At 38.8% G+C, this 25,940-nt stretch overlaps 1 protein-coding gene across 1 annotated transcript in view; it reads left to right on the forward strand.

Annotated features, from left to right (window-relative positions):
• Window positions 1-6,247: 6,247 nt before the first annotated feature.
• The window catches only part of bnl (branchless), a 244,497-nt gene continuing 224,804 nt past the window's right edge, over window positions 6,248-25,940 (forward strand). The window contains exon 1 of the mRNA XM_065222029.1: window positions 6,248-7,715. Coding sequence (XP_065078101.1) covers window positions 6,527-7,715 — 1,189 coding nt within the window. The 5' untranslated portion in view covers window positions 6,248-6,526. The remainder of the gene's footprint in view (window positions 7,716-25,940) is intronic.

Here is a 25,940-nt window from a genome sequence, read left to right on the forward strand (position 1 = left end):
CATTAGCACCTTTATGGAAAAATGAAGTGTTTCACACAGCAATTGAATACTCAATCTTCGTACAAAATTCTTCTTCCTCCAGCGACTGGGAATACGAGGAAGTGCCGGAATACCATAAAGTAAATTACGAAGAAGCCAAACGTAGACTATGTACAATAAATTGGCAAAATTTAATAAGTATTGAAGGAAATGTCGATACTGAAGTAGAAAAATTTCACTCAATTCTTCAAAGCCTAATTTTAGAAACTGTACCATCAAAAAAAAGAAGACGAACACAAAACAATAAACTACCCGCATGGTTCAATCCACAACTGAAAAATTTAAAGAATAAAAAACAGAAAGCTCATAAACTATACAAAAAAGAAAAAAACTGAAACCAATTTGCGAAACTATCACAACTTATGCAACCAATTAAATACAGCCATCAACTCTGCATATGAGGACTATAACCGCAAAGTCGAAAATGAAGTCAAATCATGTCCTAAGAACTTTTTTAATTATGTAAACACGAAATTAAAAAGCAGCAATTTTCCTTCGCGAATGAATTTGGATGCAAATGTAGGTGAGAATTCTTCTGAAATTTGCAATCTCTTTGCAAATTTCTTCCAAGAAGTATACACCACATTTTCCGAAGAAGATCGTGACCGCGATTTCTTTGCATTCATTCCTGAAATTTCTAAAAACATCTCTGTCAACCAACTTTCTCAACATGAAGTCCTCAATGCACTAAAAAACTTAAACGCGTCGAAAGGGTCTGGACCTGACGGCATCGCACCCATATTTTTGAAAAACCTTTCTGAAGAACTCGCATTTCCTCTAGAGCGTCTTTTCAACATGTCTCTGAAAAATGGAAAATTCCCTGAAATTTGGAAATCATCTTATTTGGTACCTATTTTCAAATCAGGTGCAAAATCAGACATTCGAAATTATCGTGGAATTGCTATTATTTCTTGCATTCCAAAACTTTTTGAATCAATCGTAAACGGCAATATTTTTCAGCAGGTGAAAAATCTAATTACAAGTAAACAGCACGGCTTTTTTAAAGGTCGCTCAATTACCTCTAATCTTCTAGAATATGTATCTTTCATTATTAAAGCGTTGGACAGTGGCAAGCACGTTGAAGCGCTATACACCGACTTCAGTAAAGCATTTGACCGCATCGACATACCATTATTAATCCTCAAATTGCAGAAAATAGGAATGGAGCCTGGACTTTTGAATTGGCTTCAATCATACCTAACACATCGTAAACAAATAGTTCGCTTTCAAAATAAACTTTCAGAACCAATTTCAGTCACCTCTGGGGTACACCAGGGTTCTCATTTAGGCCCACTTCTTTTTATTTTGTACATAAACGACATTTCCTACATACTTAAAAAAATAAAATTGCTTGTATATGCAGACGACATGAAGCTCTTTATGGAAATAAGTAATTCTAGCGATGCAGAAGAATTCCAGAATGAAATCAATATATTCCACACCTGGTGTAGTAAAAGTCTACTTCAACTGAACGTAAAAAAATGTACTGCAATAGCATTTAGCAGAAAAATTGAAACACCGCATATTGAAATATCATTAGGCAACCAAATAGTAGAAAAAGCAAAATTGTAAGAGATCTAGGTGTAATCCTAGACTCCAAACTAACTTTTATAGAACATTATAATACTATCATTAGTAAAGCAAACAGAATGCTAGGCTTCATCAAAAGGTTCAGTCATAATTTCGAAGACCCATACACTATTAAGCTTTTATATACCACATATGTAAGGCCAATTCTGGAAAATTGCCACCTAGTATGGAATCCATACATTTCCATACACGAAGAACGCATAGAATCTGTCCAAAAACAATTCCTTTTATATGCTTTACGTAAATTGAATTGGACTGCATTTCCATTACCATCTTATGATTTACCATCATCAATATACAATATATATGACCATCATCAATATACAAACACTTAAGGAGCGCCGCCAATTTGCAATGCTTTTCTTCATCAACGACATTATTTCAATGCGCAGAGATTCGGCAGAAATTCTCGCACAATTAAATTTTTACACACCTTGTCGATATCTTAGAACACGGAATTTATTTTCAGAAACATCGTACAGAACAAACTATGCAAAAAATAGCCCAATCAATCGAATGATGCGCCTATATAATTTGCATTGCGGAACTATTGACATCACTATGTCCAAGCAGCAAATAAAAACTAAGCTAAAACAGAATAGAATTAATGCATAGTATGTAAGTAAACATTGTAATAATCATTGTATGTAGTCTACACTGGCTTGACGAAATGGAAATAAAAGATTAAAACCTGAAACGAAGAAAAGCCTGTGAACTGAAACCGAACCTGAAAGAAAGTGATTATACCCGTGAAAACCTTGCGCCGGAACATACCGGAATTTATTGCCGGGGATGGCTGGGAAGTTCTGCTCGTTATTTTCTGACACCCTACTGTGGCCAGGTTGATCCTGCATATAGGATTTTTGCGGTTAATAATGATTTCCACTTGCTTCGGGCATGTCTTGCTCGTTGCCCGTAATGCTGCACCACAATTGGCACATTTGGGATCTGCGTCCTCCATTAGCTCACAGACATCAGGCACGTGTTGCTTGCCACAATTGTTGCAGCGGTAGAACATGTGGCAGTTTCTCGTTCCATGCCCGAAAAGCATGCAGCTCGTGCATTTGCTTGTACCGTTTCCAAACCACCACGATATGGAAATGGGCCCGAATGCTCTGAAGGTCCTTCAAGCATGTTGAATTCGTTTCCAGGTGGACCAGATACAGCTGGTCGCGGTACTGACGTGAAGCGTCATGACGATTCATCTCGAAGATGTTGATTGGCTTGAGTCCATGTTGCTTCAATTCATCCGACGGTGTGACTGTTTCCATGTCGGGAAGGCCACACAAGACCACCTTGAGTGGCTTGGTCGTATTTCAGCTTCAGCAACGCCTCGATGGCCTTGTAGTGGTTCATCGCTGGGACCATTAAGGCTTCAGTGCACGGGCGCATGATACACTTGAGACCTTTACCGATGGAAAAGTCGATTTTCTCCCACACGCCTTCCGGGAATCCTCTTACGAAGAACAATGGAACTTTCTCCTTCTTATGCACCTTCGGTTCATCGCCGTTTTCTAGGATGGCGTAACGAATGTTCGCCTACAGCTTCTTCGTTGCCAATTGAGCACTGGCGGTGTACGATCAGGATCGTTTCCCGGTCGGAATAGCAGTCACATTAACAAACGGCGGTTTCCCCATGCTGGGGTCGTGCGATGCTTCACCAAACACCAAGTGAATAGCTCGAGAGCGAGTAAAAACCGAACTGTAATGCTTGACGGTCAAGCAGAGAATTCCTCATCTTGGAGCTACCTCTGGTATATGCCTTTAATTTCCACTACATGACCCTGGGAATTATTTGCAGATCACTCTAGAATTTCGTTCTAAAACTATTGAAATTGCCTCCAAAATTATTTATCTTCAAATTCATCTTAGTTTAGTTCAGTTTTCTTCATTATTAGCAAGACTTCGTACCACTCTGAAGGCTCTGGAAAGATAACAAAAGTTGTAATTAAGTGGGGTTCCAGGAAGAATATCCCCTTGTTACAGAATTAGGGTGGGAACTTCACTCCCCCCCCCCCCATAACATTAGAGTTGTTACTGTCGTAGTTGCTGTTATGCCAGTCATCTGGTTTTACTGTCCTAATGCATGTGGCATTGTCGTAAAAATCATCCGTTACCCAAATAACACATCTTCGTGCAATTATGTTCAGCAGGCTTCTTTACAGCCAAATATAGTTATCTAAGGTTATATACACTTTTAAAGCACTTGGAAATCCATGTGAAAAGTCAATAGTAGGTCGGGAATTGTCGGTCGTCTATGTTCGTGTTCATGAGGAACGCTAAGGTCGGTCTTTGTGGGGGTGGTACTAATTGTGATTGGGTTAAGGGTTGTTTAACCGGTTTTGCCGGTAATACCGTGCCATTTTGCAACACCTGTATGTCCGTTTTTGTCCGTTTATAAACCGGTAATTTCAGTAATTTTGATATCCAATATATGGTACCAACACGTGTTAATTCGTAAAATGAATGGAATTATAAAGTTTACGTTAATTCTGATAGTCTATAATAATCTACAAGTAGCATATTGATTTAATTAGAACAATCTTACCTTTTTTTTATTTTCCTCAGGTTATTCAAGTTTATTGCAAGTTTTCCGTTACACATCTTAAAGCATCCGAAAGCATCGTGTTCGGAGTGTGAACTCTGACTAGATAGATGGTTGCTGTCTTCGGTAAAGTTGTTCAAGTGAATACAACTTATTGTACATGGTGATGGTACCATAAGGCGGTAGTTTACCATTTACCTTCTAATAGCTTGCTTCAACTTGTGACCTCAGCTGAATAGAAGCTTACGGTCCTGGTCAAAGTTTTTCAGATAAATAAGATCATTTGGATGGTGGACTGCTCAGTTGAAAAATCAGTCACCAGGTGACGCTAGTGTGCAATTTGACATTTTATTGATTGCTTTAACCTGGCAGCACGACTAGATAAAGTATGCTGTCTTCAGTAAAGTTGTTCTAAATTACAAGACCTGTCGTTTGGTATGCCTCTCAGTTTAAAATTCACTCATAACTAGTGCCCCTAATCCCCAAAACGTTAATTACTCTTAGACTGAGTAAAATTGATTAAGTTATTCAAAGTTATTTTCCCAACTAGAACTCTGCGTTTGTCTTTACCTTTCATTTAATTTTCTGTTTTGTTACTGCCGTCATTTCTTTGTGAAATAGAGTCTACAAAAATGTAAAGTATTGGCTTTCAAGTATGATAAGCAACTTTCATGGCATTCATCAGCAAAAGAAAGGCGGACATAAAATAATAAACGTTATGAAAATTGTGTCATAGCATATTTCAAATATAGCGGTGTCGGTGATGTAGTTGTAAGCGTCTTTACCTCTCACCCCAGCAGGCCTGGGTTCAATCCCAGTCGGCGCCGCCGGGATGTTCTGAGGCATAACATATCTGATCACGCCTTCCTTCGGAAGGGAAGTAAAGCCGTTGGTCCCCGGTTCATGAGTTGATGGGTCGATAGGTAGGGTCCAGGTGAGGGAGCTGGCTCCCTGGCGTCGCATTGGTACTCAGCACGGAAAACAAGATCGACGGAAAACAAATGAAGGAAAAAAAAAGAAGCATGTTTCAAATTTAAACATAGCTCAATGTCCTGTGTAAACGGATATATGTAGATACGTTCAAACAATTAAATTGACTTGGCAGAGTGCTGCTCCAGTAACTGAAAAATAAACAATATACAGCTACCGAACGTTGAGTGTAGACACTGAATTTCCAATATTAAAACTACATTCTCAATTTTAGGATTTTGAATGTCGCCTCATTTCAAAACTGTGAATGATGAATTTAATTGTTATTGATTGAGAAATTATATTAATAAATCATTCAGTTTAAAATACATTATTACATTATTGAATCAAAAACAATGTCGCAGTTCTACGTCAATAATGCTGTCGTGCTTGGGACGCAACCCTAAATATTTGGGTTCATATTGAAATGTTATTTTAAAATGAAAAACATTGCAAAAATATTCCTCTGTTCTAAATTTCAAACTTAAAGGGGAAATTGATGTAATGTCGGCCTAATGCTCCTAATTTGGGCCCTTACATAAATTGAGCAATCGACTAAATTTTCAATAGTGACCCCATTTCCCCTAGTTATAAATATGTATTTCGAACTCATGGACTGTCTTCGCCGCCAACTAACATTTCATATTGTCGCATGGCTCAATTTTAGAATACATTGCATTATGTTCGAACACCCAATCGCTGAGCACAAGACCCCATCCCCAATGCAGTGCCTATTGTTGTCAATCGAACTCACTTTCACTTTTCTCCCGAATTTATTTCCAGAAACTCGTGCAGACAGCAGACGACAGCATCCCATCAACTTGAATTCTTGCGTTTGAAGTGGTTATTTCTGTGGTGAGTGCGTTAAGATCTTACACTATTCTCGATCATCTGGTAGAGTGAAGGAAGAGCGATTGCAAACCGACGACGAAGAAAAAAGAAAAGAAGAAGCATATCGAAGAAATCTCTCTCTCTCTCTCTCTCTCTCTCGCTACAAAGTGCCCCCGCCCGGAATGTTCTTGCCTCGTGTCAGTGTCAGGAGGTGATGGGCGAAGAGGAAAACCCGGTGGTGCCGAATCGGAAGTGTAAAATTCGTGTCAGTCGGGTAAAAGTGTGGCATTTGGTAGTTTAGCGGGGGGGGAGGGGTTATAGAAGAGGCAAAGAGCTGAATTCTGTGTGCGCCAGTGAGAGCAATGGGCGGTCAACGACTGGGGACGTTTCTGCCGCACAATCGCAAGCGTGAAAACCAAGTGCATCCCAATCGACATCAGCAAGCAGGGTTGATGATAACCTGAAGAGATTCATGCGATTGAATTGAATTTTTTTTCGAGAAGACCGATTTGTTTGTTTTCGGAATTGCTGCCAAACAGCGCCCACTTGTTGATGCTCAGTGGAAGACTTCGACGGAGGGCCCTGGCCCTGCTGGGAGCCCTCCTGCTGGTCATTCTGATATGGCCTCCGTGTTGTGCGACGATGCCAAAACCACTGCCGGCCGTGTTGCCAAATGTGCCGCAGATCGACTTTCCCTCGGACCCGGTGCCAGCAGTTTCAGTGACCAGCTCCATCCAGCAACAGCATGCAAATGCCAGCAAGAGTCGCAAAGTGAGCGAACTGAATCGCTTCATGAATGTACTTACGGTGGGGAACTACGACGACCGAGGGGGCACCGGAGAAAGTGAAAATCATCATCGCAGCTCTACGCATACCGGCAGCCGTGTCGGTAGTGCGAGCGCGAGCGACGACCAAAACCGAACAACGCTAAATTTACGACAGCCTGAAAATAACACCGCCGGTTATTCAATTGAGCAGTCGATCGATAAAAATAAATCAAATGTACAACAAACGGCTGACGTTGTCGCGCTGCGACTGTTAGATAACGACGACGCCCCAAACGGTAGCGGTGGTGAATCGAGTATGCCCGACGCTCGTTATCGCTCCGAACCGCAGCAGATAACGCACAAACCGACTATTGACAGCATTCTGTCCCAAAGAACACCATCACTTGCATCACCATCGTCATCAGCGGTGAGAACCACAACAACATCAACAACAGAAACGGTTCCCCAAGTTCGCAGCGTCGATGATCAACTAGTACGAAGTATAAATGAGGTCAACGACCGCGGCGGCGACGTCCAAAATGCCGTCAATCAATCAGTATTCAATTCTACGTCCAGCATCGATCGGCGGCTCATCTCCGACAACGCAGAGGACCGCAGTCGGTGGTGGCCGGTTCTATCGAGGGTCGGACGTAGTGCCTCCCCGCCCCATCACCATCGGCATCAGCACTATCTAACAGGTAATGGAACCCTAATGGCTACCGCTGGTGGTGGCGGCCGGGGACGAGGGGCAGGACGACACCATCACCATCAGCAGCAGCAGCAGCAGCATCGTAATGCGACGGCCGATGGTAGTGCTAGTGATTCGTCCAATCTAGACCGTAACGAACGATCGGCGAATCTGTCGCACATTACCGGTGCGAACCGCAAGATTCAGCTCTACATCAAGAACCGATACCTGCAGCTGCTCGCCGATGGGACCGTCAATGGGACGCACGACGATCAGAGCGATTTCAGTAAGTAGAACGCTGGTGCTTTTTAATTGTTTTGACTGTGGGGTTTCAATTATTTTGAACTAGGTTTTGATGAAGCTATGCGCCACAGCTAGTGAAATGATTGTCAATCGATTGAGCGATTGAACTGTAGAGTGAATCACCTTAGAAACTAGATGAAATCCTTCGTCTCTTTCAGATTTTGTTTGATTATCATTTATCGGATGACCGAGAATTTTACGAATATGAATAAGGATTTATTCAAAATAATATATCGATTATAAAATTTGAGCTGTAACCTACAGTACCGGATAAAAGTATATGTGCGTCAATAATTTCTTAGGTGTTAAAAAAAATCAAATTTATCTTTGTCGTGAACAAATTTTAGTCAAATTGAAGGCGTTCAATACTTTGACTGCAAATGTGAAATATTTCAGTCGATTCGGTTAATTGTATTTAAAAAAATAAACCAGTCTAGAAAAGGGCAGTCAAATAAGAAGAATTTTACAAGAATTACTCAAACTAGTATGTCAACAAACAATTTCAACTGATTAAAAGCTGAATTAGCTACTTTTTAGCTGAAGAACCATATTTTGGCTTAAATAAGCTTTTATTCAGCGTTCAATTTTTTTTGGGATGTCATATAGAATCTATGTGTGTTAGAGTAGTACAAAATGTCGATTTTGCTGCACTAAGCTTAATCGAATTCAAATCAAGTCATGGTAATTCTCCTAAAATGTGAGCTCATTTATATGCAAACTTGCCCTTAGAAGTTAATATGGTAATTAGAAAAATGAACTTTATGTTCTTATCGTTCTAGCCATCGCTGTAATTATCTGCGGAAAAGTTGGTTATTTGTACTTCCCTTCGTCCAATAATATGACCTATTATGGCGAGGCTTACTATCATATTAATGGTGAAACATTTAATTTTATTATATTTATTTCATAACAACGCTTGGCCTTAAAAGCTTTCTGATTTTGAACAAGCAATGGTCATTGGTTCAGGCATTTCGAATGAATTATATGTTGTCCAAAGTGGAGTTTTAAGGTGCTGACGGAGACGGATAGGGAGGCGAGGAAGGGGGGGTGGATGCTCGTAGATGACAATTTGCAATCTTTTAGAGCCATACTTGTCGTTTAAGCACCAGAGGCTGAGCAGAAAAAGCAGACACTGCATATATTATGCGCTCAGCCTATCTTCCGTATTAATTCCTGTAAATCTCTAAACCACGTCTCCTGCGATTGAAAAGTGCCTCTTCCGTCAATACATAGTGCATTAATTACTCGATTTTGTTATGCGCGAGTAACACCCGTGTAGTCCAACTGCTCTCACCCAGGTATGACATATTTCTCTTCTTTGTCTCTTTCTCCTACCTCTTATCAAAGGCATGCTCCCGTATTTGAGAGCAGAGCAAGTATGTTTAGCACCGTTCTGAGTTTATAGCCCATCCCTGTACAAAACTCCCTTAAGTTTTACAAAATCTCCTCAACTTGTACGAAGTTCTCTGAATTTATCCCAAATTCCATATTTTTCCATCCCTTGTAATTCTACAAAGATATCTGAACATCTTTGAACCTCTGAAAAGTCCCCCAGCATCTACACATATTCTTGAGCATCTGCAAAGTTCCTTGAAATTTTACGAAGTTCCCAAAGCGTCCAAGAAGTTCATGGATCTTTTTTGAAGAAAGATCTCTGACAAACTGCAACGAAGTTCCCTAAACTGCAGCGATCCCTGAAGTCCTTTGAAGTTTGCTAACCTATTTTTAAATCTTCAATAAAACTCCTTGCACTTATATGAAGTTTTATGCAGCTCCTGAAAATGCTACGAAATTCGCAAAACTTCTACAAAATTTCTTGAACTTGTACGTAATTCCTTGAACTATACCAGACTCATGGGGCTTCAAAAAAGTATGAAGATTCCCGATCAATAATGAGTTTCCTTGAAATTAAATAATGTTTAACTTCTACGAAAATCCCAAAACATAAATACACATTACGAAAAAGTCATGTAAATGTCTGTTCCCTGAGACCGACACATGTATGCGACCCTTTTGACATAAGAATCAGTTGAAAGAAACGAGTTAATTCCGGGGTTCAGCCCAATAACCCAAATTTGAGTAAATCGCACATAGTAGTTTACGTTTAACACCAGCAAAAAAAGTACCTACTCTTAAGTATATTCTACCCAAAATTAAGTTTAATTCACGTAAATTTGAGAATATGCAATTTACTCAGAAGTAACTTATTAGGCTGAACTATATCGTTGAGCCGAATCTCTCGTTCCTTTTTTGACAACAATAAAGAGTGCAAGTGAGAGGCTGAACTCAATATTAAGTAAAAAGAACTCAAAATTTGTGTAGTATTTTTTCTCCGTGTAGTGCCCATCACCGACGGACATCGATTGCCATCCATTGACGGCAATCGAATGTTCAGGAAGGCAGCTTCCACACCTGCGTAGGATATCGCACTCATTCAACACATGGGCCGGGACCAACAAAAACCAGAAAAATCCTACCGACCTCGGCTGAGATTGAACCCATGCCCATTGGGGTGAGAAAGCAGTCACGCTTACCACTACCCCATCGGCTCCGGCAGAAAATCAATTCAATCAAACGTTCTCTTCGTCAACTTGCTTATGTTTCGGTTTGAGAACACTTAATTTTACATGAAATGTTTATGTAGAGCTTTAAATGTGTTGGTTTATTTCCTTTCAATTCCATTATAATTGCTTATCTTTTGACAGATATGCGTATTTCGTCTAATAATTGCAGACTTCATCAGTGCCAAGTACTCAACACCACTTGGCACTGATGAAGGCTGCAAGTAGTAGGCGAAATACGCGTATCTGTCAAAAGATAAGTAATTATAACGGAATTGAAAGGAAATAAACCAACACACTCAAAGCTCTTCATTAAGGGATTCCGTTAAGAGCTTCGACAAAATTAAAAGAATGAAATGTTTGTTTACGTTACATGATTTACGTCCAATATGGATTACGTCTCGTGTAAACTTAGTCATTTCTAAGTGTGTAGAGAAAAATTCATTGAAATTCAAGGAGCTTTGCAAAAGCTCTAAAAGCCCTCCAACGTAGCTTTCAGAGCTTTTGCAAAGCTCCTTGAGTTTCAATGAATTTTTCTGAAGTTCTATGAAGTTTCCAAAAGTTCTACTAAGATTCGTCAATTTTTACGATTTTCCCTGAACTTCTTAGAATTCATTGAAGTTTTACGAAGTTCCCTGAAGTCAAAGACAAATCCCGAGAAAGAGTCTGAAGACGTCTTATTATGCTATCGATTAAATATGTCCATAATAAATTCTCGACATTGTCTCGTTAAGAAAAGTTTAAAAAAAAATCAATTAAAATTTAAAAGTAACCTCGCTTTGTGCAGTGAAAGTAGTCGATTAATCATATCAGAAAGTTATAGACTTCGTAATTAATGTATAACTAATTAACTTGAAGTCTAATCATAAAGTTGTAGCTGATAAAATTTCACATATGAGCAGGAGTAATTTTTCCGTAAATCATTATGGCGAAGTTGCTAGGACGTTGAGAACAGAAAGTTCACTTTACCCATAGTAATTCCCATGTAAACTTCAAAGGGTAAGTGCAGTATGAGTCCGCATCCAAATGATCTCGGGACCTGATTTAAAATGAATTGAGCCTGGTGGAGCAAAACTTATATTTTGTATAAGTATATGTTTATAACTTAAAAAATCCGTAACTGCAAAAACAAGTAGCTTGGCATCTTCCTCGTTATTCCGTAGAAACTACCTGAATTTAAATTATTGCCAGGAAGCTTTTGAGGTTTTTGTCCGAACTCCCTCGAAAATCTTCTTGGATTTTCCTAGGAATACTCATTAGTATTTCGTTGGAATAATCACCAGAATTATTTTCAAAACTCCATTTAAATTATGCACAACATTCCGTTAGAAGTATTCAGAATTGTGGAGTAACGTTGGAGTCAGAGGCATTTTTAATGAGCCGGAGCTAAATCAGAGGTATCTTACTATTCCAATGTTGAAAACACATTTAGCTGTGACTGCGGGTGTAAATCCTACCAAAAATGCTTCCTTCGCCAACCTGACTTCGCAGCCTTCCTAAAAATTCTGTTGAAAATTTCAATGAAATTCTGTTGAAATTCTCCTGGAAGTCTCTTCATAAGCCCTATGGAATTATCCTCAAAAGGTATGAGTCAGAATTACCTTGGAATTTTATCCATTACTGCTATTACCACGTTGGGAACTCTCGTCAGCATTCCCTAAGCAATCTCCCCTTAGTGTGCTTTCCAAAAAAGATTCAGAGTCAGATACCTTTGGAATTTTATTAAAATTCTCTTGGAATTCATGTGGATTCTTGTCGGAATTTTCTACGAATTGTGGTAAGAAATCCTTTGTAATTGCCATTTGAATTCTCCTCGAAGTTACTTTGAAATTATGCACAGAATTTCTTTTAGAATAATCCTGGAATTCTCTTCATAATTACTCAAAATATCCATAGAATTCTCAAAAGAATCAACCTGCAGTTCCCCTTGCAAATCTGTAAGAATCTTTATTAGAATTTCCTCAAGAATACTATACAGAATCCCCTAGGAGCATTCTGCAGAAATTTTCTCCAAGTCTAGATTTTTCAAAAGTTTTCGGTGCTTTCCGGAAGTTACAGGAAATATAGTCATTCCTGAGGTATTCAGAACTTTCAAAAAATTCCAGCAAATTTTCCTGAATTATTTTGAACTGCCTTCAAGCTATTTGATCTATCCTGATATTTTCGCAATTTTCCTGATGTTTTCGATACTGTCCTGAAGCTCATGGAATATCCTTTAAAATTTCTAAACTTACTTGAAGATCCCAAAAATTATCAAAAAATTCCCGGTTCTTTTCTAAAGTTTCCTAAATTTACAAGATTTCCTCGGAACTTTTGTAGCGTTCCTACAATTTTCCTGACATAGGGGAAATGGCTCTAATGTTGGCCTATGGATCTAAGATTGGGCCCATCGTTAAAAAGTAGAAGGGTCTGTGCCTAGGGGCACGAACGGAAGCTTGACGTAGGACCGCTAGTGGACGGAACAAATGTGAACATTTAGTTCTTTTAATTGATCAATCAAATTTTTATTTGTATGCGTATCAAATTTGTAGTATTTATTTCAAAGAGAAAGTTGATTAAAAAAATCCAAGGGACTGTCAACTTGAGTATTTTCGATTCATCTACCCGACTTTAAAAGGTGTATTTTGATTTTTTTGTTATTTATGAATTTTTAAGTTATGTGCATTTTGGTATTGAAGTGTATTCAATTCACTTCTCACAGGATTTCCTTCCGAATTATATAAATGGGGCGAGGCTAGCTGCTTGCGGAAACTGATGACCTTGACCAATGTCCAAATAATACTCTTTAACACATTTTTGGTGGCCCGGAAAAGGACAGTTTTGTAGTGATGGTTGAGTAATTCTGAGCTGGGTGTTCAATAAGGATGAGGCTGTCGAGCTGTATGTCGCTTGCAGCGAGGGTGACACGCTTGGCATAGATGACCGACCCGCAGCGACTCACGAAGAGCTACTGATTCCGATACATAGCAGCTTCTTCCTCCTTCGATGGTTGCTTATGTGGGCAGCCTTTCGTTGTTACTGGAGAACAATTTTCAACGCCACACGCCGAAAGCACTGCTACTGCTGCTACTAATTTCGACGACCAAACAGCACCGTGGTCGTTGGGAGCGTGTGTTCTGAGTATGGCGATGAGTGTGCAAAATATTACACAATTCCATCCTCCCTATTCGCACGCGTCCGAGGATCGGAGGCGAATGTCACTTCGACTTTTTTCGTCTACTTACTACTCTCTGACGACTGTGCTGGGGAAACAGCATATGCATGTAGGTTTATAGTTTCTTGTTGAAAATCAACATTCGGAAGCATTGTTATCGATGCGTAGCCATATTTCTGATCGATTGGTGATAAAATTATTGAAATTGGACCAGGGGCAGCTGAGTTATTAGCGTTCAAAATCTTTCCTAATTTGTTACATGTTCCATTTTCGGTTTTAAAAAGTGTACCCCCATATAGAAATCAAAGACGTAGTCCTACGTCAAAATCTGTTATATATCAATTTTATCTAGATGAATGCGTCATTGGGACGGTACTAATGGATATTTTTGGTCGCTATTGAAAATTTAGTTGATTGCTGAATTTATGTATGAGCCCAAATAAGGTGCATTTAGGCCGACATTACATTCCTATCCTCATATAAAACATCGCTGAAGGCCCCACAAATTTTCAGACATTTTTGAAACATTCTTAAAATTCTCCGAACATTCCATAAATCCTAGGAACTTCAGGAATGTTTCCGCAATTAATTTATGGAACTGCTCTGAAATACTTGGAAAATCCCTGAAAATATTAAAATACATAAAAATAATTAAGCTCTTCCGAAAATCTCTTGACTTCCCTGAGTTTCGTGGAATTTCTGAACAATTCCTGCTATTTTTTGAAGTTGATTGAACTACCCTGAGGTTCTCTGATCTTCCCTGATATTCTCGAAGATAGCCAGAAGTAATCGCAATCCTTCTCGGCGCTCATTAGATACAAAATGTGTGACACTCATCAGATACAAACAGATTGCATTTTGTATGGGCCGGCTTATGATTGTGATGTGAAGAAAATTGCACCGCTCCAAGTGATAAAAACAAATGCGATCTATTGGATTGAATTGATCGGGTTTAATACACCCAATTGGGATATGAAAGATTTGCTTACAATTATATGGGATTCATCATCGCACGATGTTAGTGGAGACCACATGAACGGAGGTTGAGCTATATAATGCTGCGGTTCAATGAAAGTAAATTGGAGACCGAAAAATGTGGAGTGTGCATAAGTGAGAGGAATTAATTATGACGAGTACCGGCTGGATTCGAACCTGTGCTTTCTCCACTGCTCTTTCCATGCTTCGGAACAAGCGAATAAGAAGCGCACATACAGGGGTTACTCAAAATAACTAGGATAGGCAAATTTTTGGTCAACTTTGGAGTGTTGTAACTTCGTCAAATATGATCCGATTTTAAATTTTCTAAGAGCATTTGACTGGAAAACTAGTATTGTTCTACGGTGTAGCCACAAAAACAATCCTGGTTACCGAATACCGGAGATATTCTGGGTTTCCGGAGAGCTTGTCTAACTTGCTAAATTTTTGGTAAAATTTTATATATGATGCTGGTTAAATATATATATTTTTAGTAAATACAACGAAAGAAGAACCATTTCTAAAGCGAATCATATGCCAAGAACTGAAATTGGCATATAATCAACCGAGATATGGTCATTTCCCTGGAATCGGTTCTGGTGGAGGGTTCTGAATGCGGGCAGATCATTTAATCACTCAAAACATACCGTGCGACAGCTCATTCTTCATGGTTTCTCGTCAATAGACTTTCAAAAAACTTTAAAGGCATCATTGACCACATTGACCACCCTCGGAACATCCAGTATGCCCCCCGGGGAACCTGGAGCAGGAGACAATTGCATTTTAACACCAAAACATGCCGAGCTCATTCTTCATGGTATTTCATGAATAGGCATTCATTTAACTTCAAATGGATCATTTACCACATTGGCCGCTCTCGGAACCACTGGATACCCCCTGGGGAACCTGTAGCAGGGGACAATTGCGTTTTAATTCAAAAACATGCCGTGCGACAGCTCTTTCTTCATGGATTTTCATGAATATGCTTTCTATAGAATTGAAGTGGATCATTGACCACATTGACCTTTCCGGAGTCACTGGAATGCCCTGAGGAGAACCTGTAGTAGGCTGAAACTGGATGTTCCGAGAGTGGCCAATGTGTTCAATGATGCATTTAAAGTTTTTTGAAAGTCTATTGACGAGAAACCATGAAGAATGAGCTGTCGCACGACATGTTTTGAGTGATTAAATGATCAGCCCGCATTCAGAACCCTCCACCAGAACCGGTTTCAGGGAAATGGCCATATCTCGGTTGATTATAGGCTGATTTTAGTTCTTGGCATATGATTCGCTTTAGAAATGGTTCTTCTTTCGTTGTATTTACTAAAAATATATATATTTAACCAGCATCATATATAAAATTTCACCAAAAATTTAGCAAGTTAGACAAGCCCTCCGGAAACCCGGATTATCTCCGGTATTCGGTATACCGTAGAACGATACTAGTTTTCCAGTCAAATGCTCCTAGAAGGTTTAAAATCGGATCATATTTGACGAAGTTACAACACTTCAAATTTGACCCAAAATTTTCCTATCCTAGTTATTTTGAGTAACCCCTGTAGTACGATAATGTGATTTCGCATGCTTTTCTGACGGACGAAAATCGAGGCAAGTGTGTGCATCTTTCTACAATGCTAGAAACAAATAAAACGCTTGCTGGTATTGTCGCAAGCGTAGACAGAACACGAAATAAAAAAGACAAAAAAAAACCATAACATCGCCTGCTAGGTCAACTTATATCATTCGCTGCGGTATTTGCTGCGGAGGATGATAGGAAATGCAGATAACATCCTATCATCCAATATAATACATTTTTGGTTTGCGTGCGAGATTGGCATGCACAGTTGTACACACCAACTGCTCATTTGTTAATAAATTTCCACTCAGTTGTTGAAATTTGTTTTTTTTTAAAGTAATTGATATATTAGGATCAAAGTTTACCATAGATATGCAAAGAGTAGGTAAATCTTAACATTTGAACCAATCATTTTTCTTACTTCATTTTTACAACGCTAAAACAAATACAGTTTATTACTAGATTTTTTTTACGTATCTATAACAAGCTTAAGCTCTATTCTATCTACTGCTTCTAAAAGAACTATGTTTCATCAACTGTGTGCAAAGTTATTAGCAAATGAGTAGCTCGTGACCAAAACTGTGTATGCCAAGCATGTTTGCGTGAACGTTTGTTGTATACAGGTATACAGCAACAAAAGTTGTAATACCGATCAACGTTTTTCAAGCTGATGTACGAAATATTAGCGTAATTATGAAAAAGCAGATGCAATATAACATTCATCTGAATGAGCTTGAGCTTGATTGACCGCCCACGGTTGCTGCTCTGTTACTGCCAGATCAGCTGTAATTACACAGAGAACCAATAGACGATGCTTGGGACTAGCAATCATCCTCAATGTGTAAAAACTGGTGATCTTAAATTAGGCAATACCAGCGCCGGCCGCGCCCGAACACAGGTCAAGAAAGGAATGGGAAGGATTGTGTTGACATTACACTCGCTTTGATGGAAGCCGAGAACACCTCTGCACTTCCACGAGGAATCACTGGGATGTTGAATAAGAGGGTTGGGTTTGCAGCAGGGTTCGTTTTTGTAAACGATAAGCTGAATTGATGTCCTAACGATCATATAACGCGAAGGAGCTTGGGACTAAACCCACGGTCTTCTGCTCAGTAAGCAAAAACGTTTGCCACTAGGCAGACGAGCACCTTTTTAATCACCGAGTTGCTGTTATTACCATGTAGTCATATTAACAAATAAAACGATTGACGAATCTTGAATGTGGATGGGCCTGAGATTAGACTCGTGATGTTTTGCTTAGTAAGCAAAAACGGTTGCTCTAAGGCCACCGAGCCCCTCATATCACATAATACCGTTGCTCAAATTTGTGTATCCATTCAAACCCGGAACCAACGACAACAACGAGTTTCGCAAAATACACGATACACAAGCGATTTTACCATAAATCTCATTGATATGTAAGGACCTGGGACCGCGTTTTTCTGCTCAGTAAGCAGGCCACTGTAACCGACGATCTTTCAAATCCGAAAACTAAAAACTACGAAAAAGTACTTAGGCCTTCATTAAGTTCCACTTTCACGCGACGTTCAATGACAGGGTATCTATCCAGGATTACATCTGAAAAATCCAAATCTGGCCAACGCCCACCCTAAACCTAAACCTGTTCTAATCCACCTGAAATGACTAACGAATGGAAGACTTTGACTACCCAGCCATGCAATAGTCTCATTCCGTGCCTTATGGCAACTTGATGATTCTATTGCGCTCATCTTTTGGCACCACCCAGGGGAGACTTGGTCCTGTACCCAATGCTTAACTTATCTCCATTCCACTCAGCTACTCGCAATTTCTTGTGATATAGTGGGCGGAATATTATTATATGAGACAATTCAATGCAGACGTCTTTCCAAATTTGGCAGATCGACAGGTAATCGGTGAGTTACCACGATAGTTGCTATTCAACAACTCGACAACGTCTCATCGTCAACGCCTGCTATGAGAATTTCCCATTGCAGACGCCAACGAAATGACGTCATCGAGCTATCGATCAACTACCCTGGTTATCGCCTGGTACCTTATAGCACGATGCTAGGAGGCGAACCGGAAGAATCGATGAGCTACCTCTCCCCCAATAACATTCATCTGAATGAAATGGAATACAAATTCTACGTATTTCATACAACGTTATATTACACTATCAGCGCGATGACGCATGTTTGCAGCTGTTTGGATGTAATATTCAACAACAACATATCAGAAAAAATTCAGGACAATCCCATTGATGTTAGGAAAATTGCAGGAATTTTATGGAAGTTCTGATAAATTCAGGGAAGTCCAGAAATAAAACCAGGGAGGTTCCAACTACTTAAGAGCAGTTTCCAAAACTCCAGGGAAGCTTCAAAATCTTCAGAGATGTTTCAAGAACTTTGGGAAATATGTGACACATTCAGAGATCTTTGAAAAACATCAGAGACGATAAGAGAACTTCAGGAAAGATCAGAACTTTGGGGAAATTTTAATGATCATTAAGATTAAGCTCCAAGAACTTTTTAGTTCCATGAACTGCAGAAGAATTTTGTGAATTTAAATTAAATTTAAAGAACTTCACGGTAGTTCCATTTGATTAAAACAGTTTCAGAAATTGAAACTCCAGAAACTCCAGAAAACTTCAGGTATGTTTAAAGATCTTTAGGAAAGGTCTTAGGTCATCAAAGCAGTTCCATAAACATCTGAAAACTTTTGGACACAATTGGGCAATTTTAAAATCTTCAGGGCCATTCGATTAACTTCAGAAAAAAATGCAAGAGGTTTACAGCTGTTCCAAGAGCAAATTTAAAAGAGTTTGGGAGTCTTCTGGACGTCACAAAAATGGCAAAAACTTAAATGAAGTTCCGAGAGCTTCAGAAAAAAAAATAAATAATATTAACAATAGATTAGATCCATTCGCTGCAGAAAAATTTGTGATTACTGTCAAGAACCTCTAATTACTTCTTGTTACCGAAAACTTCAGGATAGTTCCGTGAACTTACCGAACATCCAGAAATACAGGGAAGTTTTAAAAAATTTTAGAGTTGGCTACAATAGCTGCAGGGTAGCTCCATAGATTTAAGGAAAATTTCAAGAACCTCTGTGAAGAACGAAGAGTGTTGGGGGCGAACTACGCCACTGTCGTCTGACTTTGCTCAACCCTGCGCATCATCAATAAGACCACTTCTCGACAGGCCTGCTGTCAACCGACTAGCTGTCATAATTATTTCCGCAGGTCATATATTGCAAGAAACCATTTCATGAAAGCCACAGTTAGTAAATTGAAGTTCTGGAACATTGATTGTATTGTAATGCAGTTAAGGAGACCAAATATAAGACACATTTATGCTTTTCATGAATTTTATTGTTAACGGCGCCGGTGGTGTAGTGGTAAGCGTGATTACCTCTCACCCCAGCAGGCCTGGGTTCAATCCCAGTCGGCGCCGCCGGGATGTTCTGAGGCATAACATCTCATCACATCTTCGGAAGGGAAGTATAGCCGTTGGTCCCCGGTTCATGAGTTGATGGGTCGATAGGTAGGGTCCAGGTGTGGGAGCTGCCTTCCTGGCGCGTTGGTAGCATTGGTGCTCAGCACGGAAAACAAGATCGACGGAAACCAAACCAAAGGAAAAAAAAAGAATTTTGTTAAATTAATCCCATAATATGGTAAGCGTGATTACCTCTCACCCCAGCAGGCCTGGGTTCAATCCCAGTCGGCGCCGCCGGGATGTTCTGAGGCATAACATCTCTGATCACGCCTTCCTTCGGATGGGAAGTAAAGCCGTTGGTCCCCGGTTCATGAGTTGATGGGTCGATAGGTAGGGTCCAGGTGTGGGAGCTGCCTCTCTGGCGTCGGTAGCATTGGTGCTCAGCACGGAAAACAAGATCGACGGAAAAAGCAAAACCAAAGGAAAAAAAAATCCCAAAATAAATTTTCTGCTTTGAGCTCGTCTAACCTCCAAAACCAAAGCTTCAGCTCAGTTCCATTAACTTTATTTAAATAGCAGGAACTTTAGTCCAGTTCAGTTGAATTTAAAAATCTAAAGGAAAGGTACGTAACTTCAGGCAATTCTGAGAAATTTAGGATAGTTCTATGAATATCGGAAAAATTGCGGATACTTCAGGGAATTTAAAGTAAATTTCGAGAACTGAACGCCAGTTTCAATAAATTCAAGAAAATAACGAAAACTTTCAAAAATTTTAAAAACTTGAAGATCACCCAGAGATCATCAGGAAAGTTAAGAGAACTTAAGAAAATTCGAAACTTCGCAGAAGTTCCAAGAAAGTCAAGGAAGTGCAGAAAACGGACGATTCATGAATTTCAAAACAAATCCAGCAACATCATCAGGAGAAGTTCTGAGGAATGATTGGAAACTACTAGCATACTTTGATGCTGTCTTTTGAGTTTTTCGGTGCTCGAATTTTGTTGGTTTTGTGTCCCGGCCGCGATAATTTGATTTGGAAAGATTTGTGCAGCTGTTTTCCCCCTGTTGCTTAGGTGCTTGGTGTGCTCTCGCTTTCCTTTGTTGCCGGTGCGACTCGACCGCGCTGATCTTTTGTTGGGTTTTTGCAATGTGCATTGTTTTTGTGCACGCAGTGGTTTGAAGGGGAAATGGAAAAAATGCTCTTGTTTGATCGGTGATGAGCGTGCCAGCCGGGAGAAATGAAGTGATATGGATGAGAAGTTTATCATATGTGATTGTGCAGCTGGAGTCGAACGTATCAAAAATATGGTCTTATGTCAGATTTGTCGGTGCTGTGTGGGGGGAGCCGATCTGATTGATCGGTGGTGTGATCCATGTGCCACGCTTCAATCGTAAAAAGGTTTAGTTTGAAGTTTCATTAATAACGTATTATTGTACAAAGCCATTATTTTCGGTAGAATATGTTTTTTGCTCCACCCAGGTGCATAAACATGTTTGGGTCTTGCTGGAAAAGAATGTTAAGATCTATCCCAGGCCACTATTTCAGAAGATCGTATCAGATAGAAATTGGGCGTAACGGTACGGAAACAGTAAAAAGTATATTAAAATTGCTTCATCCGGTTTGAAAAACATTCTTAATTGCTTTCGGGGGCGTCATTTTATTTGAATTGATTTTTACCCGGGCTTGATATATCGTCGGTAGTAGCTTGGTGTGATGTAAATGGCACGGTGGCTTTAGAGCAACCGTTTTTGCTTACTGAGCAGAAGATCATGGGTTAGCACCCAAGCCTGAGTTGATATATCCCAGGTCTCTATTATAAAAACCATTACTGATATAATTCGGGCTGAACGGTACGGACAAAAATTTGTTTAGATAATATATGACGTACGTTAGATATTTGTCAATAATTTTATTAGTTATTATGAATGGACGGAAATAACTGCAACTCGATGATTAAAACAGAGCTCGTTTGCCTAGTGTCAAACGTTTTTGCTTACTGAGCAGATCACCGTGGGTTCAATCCCAAGCTCCTTCGTGTTATATGATCGTTAGGACATCAATTCAGCTTATCGTTAACCGAAACGAACCCTGCTGCAAACTCAACCCTCTTATCCAACATCCCAGTGATTCCTAGTGGAAGTTCAGAGATGTTCTCGGCTTTCATCAAAGCGAGTGTCACGTCAACACATTCCTACCCATTCCTTTCTTGACTTGTGTTCGGGCGCGGCCGGCGCTGGTATTGCCTAGTTTGAGATCACCAGTTTTTACACATTGAGGATGATTGCTAGTCACAACCCAAGCAACAATTTTTGTTTTATTTAAGTTTTATAGCAGTTGATATAACCAAATTATAAAACCTTCACTGACGACCACATTGCTTTAACAATCTCCTGAGAACCGCAATACAGCCATGTCATGGCCAATTGGCCCAGTTTTAATGCAGTCATTAAAACTTGATATGCGAACTACTTTAGGAGCATAGGATTTATGTCAGTTTTATCACACTCTAGGCGTGATTGTTAAAAATGAAAACATAAAACCTCCTCCAGGTCAGAAAGTTTTAACAGCCTTCTAATGACTACCATAAAACTATATTACAACCGCATAAATCGCTCCTGAAGAAGTTGATAAAACATGATACGCAAAACATTTTGACAACTTTGAAGGTTTTAAGTTGGGGTTTTTGGATGATAGTTAATATTGAGACATATTTTATTGTGGTTTTATTCTTTCGATGTTTGATGTGAAATCATGATCCTTGTCAGTTGGTAATAATGGCTGATATTATTGTACATTGAAAATAAGACGACTTTATTATAACTTTAAACCAATCTGTATATGCTTCACAGCATGCCGTGCAATATTTATGGTGATTATTATACCAAATAGGAGCATAAATTTAGTGCGCCATATGAATACTAAAATATAGGGATATTTTTAATTTGTCTGCATTAGCACCATGCATTAAAGAGTCATTCAAAGATTATCTATTTAGTACAAAACTGTTACTACTGTTGAGCAATAACCAGTCACATATTATTTAATTATACATAGATGTATGAAAGTGTTTTATTGCCTATCAATTAAAGCGTAATTATTCATACTGTGTGAAATTTGTTCATACGGCGACATTTTTTTTTCGTTATAACTTGCTACTCCTTAAAAACACCTCAATATAACATATTCTCCTAGATTGGAATTCTATAGCATAACATAAACCTAATGGTTGTATCTTAGCATTTCGTAGTCCAAATTGAGAGCGTTAAGTTATATTTAAGCTATATAACTAGCTTGCTGGTTTTATTCGGTACAGCGAATCAAAACAAAACAAAAACCATGACCACCTGTCAAAAAGTCAACATTCCAAGCGATCCTCCTATTTTCGCTTGTAATCAAGATGTAAGAAATGCTTATTGGATCCACTAAAAGCTTTTTCAATACAAGGTTTAAAGCCGTGATGTCAATACTGGCCATCTCCAAACGGATTTAGTGAAACTGTCGGCGTTGCTTTAAGAAGGGTTCGTGGATCTTTCGGAAGTGTATCGGAAAGCCGCTTGTTCAATATTTTTAAGAGCTCCTTCACCGCACTGTGCCTTATGTAGGGATCGTATAACTGTAGTTCCTCCAGGAGTTTCATATTGTCGATCGTCTCATCTTCATCGTGTTCAGAAGCACTGAAGGGGTTTTCATTTCATATATCTGAATAGATTTGTTTTTTATAATGACAAAAAAATTCTGAGTATTTTTTGTTGTAGCAGTATATTTCTTATCTGTGAATCTTAGGCCTCTGATAAAGATGATAGTTGTAATGAAGCTTTAATGAAGGTCTAAGACTGCTTCAAGTTTTATATCGGTCATAAAAAGTGTACCATAAAACATAATTGTATGTTTTGTTTTGGTTTTATTCTTCAGTTATAAGTAGTGATGCAGAACCACCTTACAGCTACCGTTAAAACTATGAAGTCTGAGTTTTAATTTAGTAGTCATAAAACAGTTTTATAGACGACTTGACGGCCTGATTTTATGACAAGCACACAAAACCGTAATACAACCACAGGCTGGAAGGGATGCTATGATAAAACAATGATAAAATAAGAATAAATCTTCCAAGCATTTAGATTGTTACTTGGGAAGCATCGTCCATTGGTTCTCTGTGCAATTATAGCTGATCTGGCAATAACAGAGTAGCAACCGTGGGCGGTCAATCTTGCTGCTCATGCTCATGAATGGAAACTACTAGCGTACTTTCATGAACAGACTGAGGTATAATAAGGGATAGGGGAAGTTCCGAGAGCTTTTGGAACATATCGGACACTTCAGGGAAGCTTAGAGAACTTCAAGACTGGGAAAAGGAAACTGCAGGACCTTTTCAGATGTTCATAGAACTTCAAGGATATCCAGAGAACATCAGGAATGTCAAGAAAACTTCAGAGAAATCTGAAAAACTTTAAAGGAGTTGCAAGAATCTCACAGTAGCTACGGCTTGGGATCTTCAGGAATGCTCAGAGATTTTATGAGCAATCCCAATAAATTCAGGATAGCTCAGACTTTCAGGAAAGTTAAAATATCCGTAAAGGTTAGTCAAAAAGATCCGGGAATTTTAATAAAGTCCAGAGAACTCCTCAGAAGCTCAGAAAACTTCAGATCAGTTCCAGGCCAAATAGGATATAAAAATAAAAATTTAAGACTCGACATTCTCCGATTTGCATGAAACTTTGTATAATTATGTGTTATGGATAATCATTCACATTTTTTCAAAAATTAAAATGTTGAAATTTCTTTCAAAATGGCACTTAAACGTCACTTTTGTTCGAAATTACGTCTGAGATAAAGTTGTTTAGAAAAGTAAAGTAATGAGTAAAGTATATTTATTTATTTCCAATGAATGTCATAAATATTGTTTCCTGTGTAGACTTTACATAAAAAAGCGTAGTAGCATAAGTTCTTGTTCAACGGTTTTCGTCAATTTTCAAGTGTCCATGGGTTAAAATATTCAAAAGATTTGCATTCTCATGAGCTTTTTAATACATAAATTAATAAATTTCAATGCATGATTTTTTAGGTATTTGAGTTTTAAACAGTTTTTTTAAAGTTTTTTTTAAAATAAAAAATAAATTAATGCCATGTATATTTTTCCAGAAAGACTTTATTTATCTCTACAACTTTATCTCAGACGTTATTTCGATCAAAAATGACGTTTTCGTGCTACAATTAGTTGAAAAATTACAACGCTGATTTCTTGCATAAATATGAATGATTGCCAAAAATACCCAATTATGCAACATTTTGTGCAAATCGGAGATGGTCGATTTTTTTTTTCGATTCGCAATTTGGCGTGGAACTGCTTTTTAGAAATATTTTGCAAACTTAACAGAAATCCATAGATTTTCAGGACAATTCCATTTATTTCTGAACAATACCAGGCTAGCTTTGAAAACATTCTAGGAAACTGCACTAAAGTTTTACTTTACAGGTTCAAGTAGAATGATTTGCTATCAAGTGGTTCTTGATTATCACGACTGGGTTAGGGAAAACGTTTTTTCATTAATGCAGTGATAAAGATACCACTTTTTTTTTGTACATTTTCCAACAGTTTTTTTTAATGGAAAATTGGAAATGTATTCAATTAAGTTTATTTGCAGAGCTATTTCCTTTCGATTGGTGTATTTGGATTTTAATTTCATCTATAAATGACAAAGTTATAAACGTTCAAAACCTAACACCTTTTCGAGACGGTCACAATTTTAGATTTTTGATTTACCCTATGTGCCTTCCTTTAATACGTAGTCTAAGTCAACAAACATATAGGGTTTTGGTTACTCCCGTATATTGGGCCCATACCGAAAATTCGAAGAAAAGCATTTGTTGACAATGTTTCTTGCGCAACGGCGCCGGTGGTGTAGTGGTAAGCGTGATTACCTCTCACCCCAGAAGGCCTGGGTTCAATCCCAGTCGGCGCCACCGGGATGTTCTGAGGCATAACATCTCTGATCACGCCTTCCTTCGGATGGGAAGTAAAGCCGTTGGTCCCCGGTTCATGAGTTGATGGGTCGATAGGTAGGGTCCAGGTGTGGGAGCTGCCTTCCTGGCACGTCGGTAGCATTGGTGCTCAGCACGGAAAACAAGATCAACGGAAAAAACAAACCAAAGGAAAAAAAAAAAAATGTTTCTTGCTAGTGATTTGAAAAAATATTAATTTTTTTTTATTTTTAGATGGCGCATTGTTCTACAAAAAAAAATCTAAAGAACAGGAGATGTTTATGGATGGTTCCAATCTTTAGATCAATTAGAGCCATTTCCTCTACATACATTCATTGTTTTAGTGGTCATAAAAATGTTGACAAAACAATCATCTATTTTGTAATAATTTTACAATTCCCTTATTTAAACTATGGCATTTTTTGTAATTACTTGCAAATAAGGAAATAATACAAGTGACAACAGAGCTAGTCCAATCATCAACAGCATACTGAGTTTCAAATGACCATTGCAACCGCCAATCCTAATGGTCATTGTCATCGTTTGTCA

Source organism: Ochlerotatus camptorhynchus, unplaced genomic scaffold, assembly GCF_037179485.1.
Source record: "Ochlerotatus camptorhynchus isolate MF236.1 unplaced genomic scaffold, CSIRO-AGI_Acam_v1.1 ptg000153l, whole genome shotgun sequence".
Lineage (NCBI taxonomy): Eukaryota > Metazoa > Arthropoda > Insecta > Diptera > Culicidae > Ochlerotatus > Ochlerotatus camptorhynchus.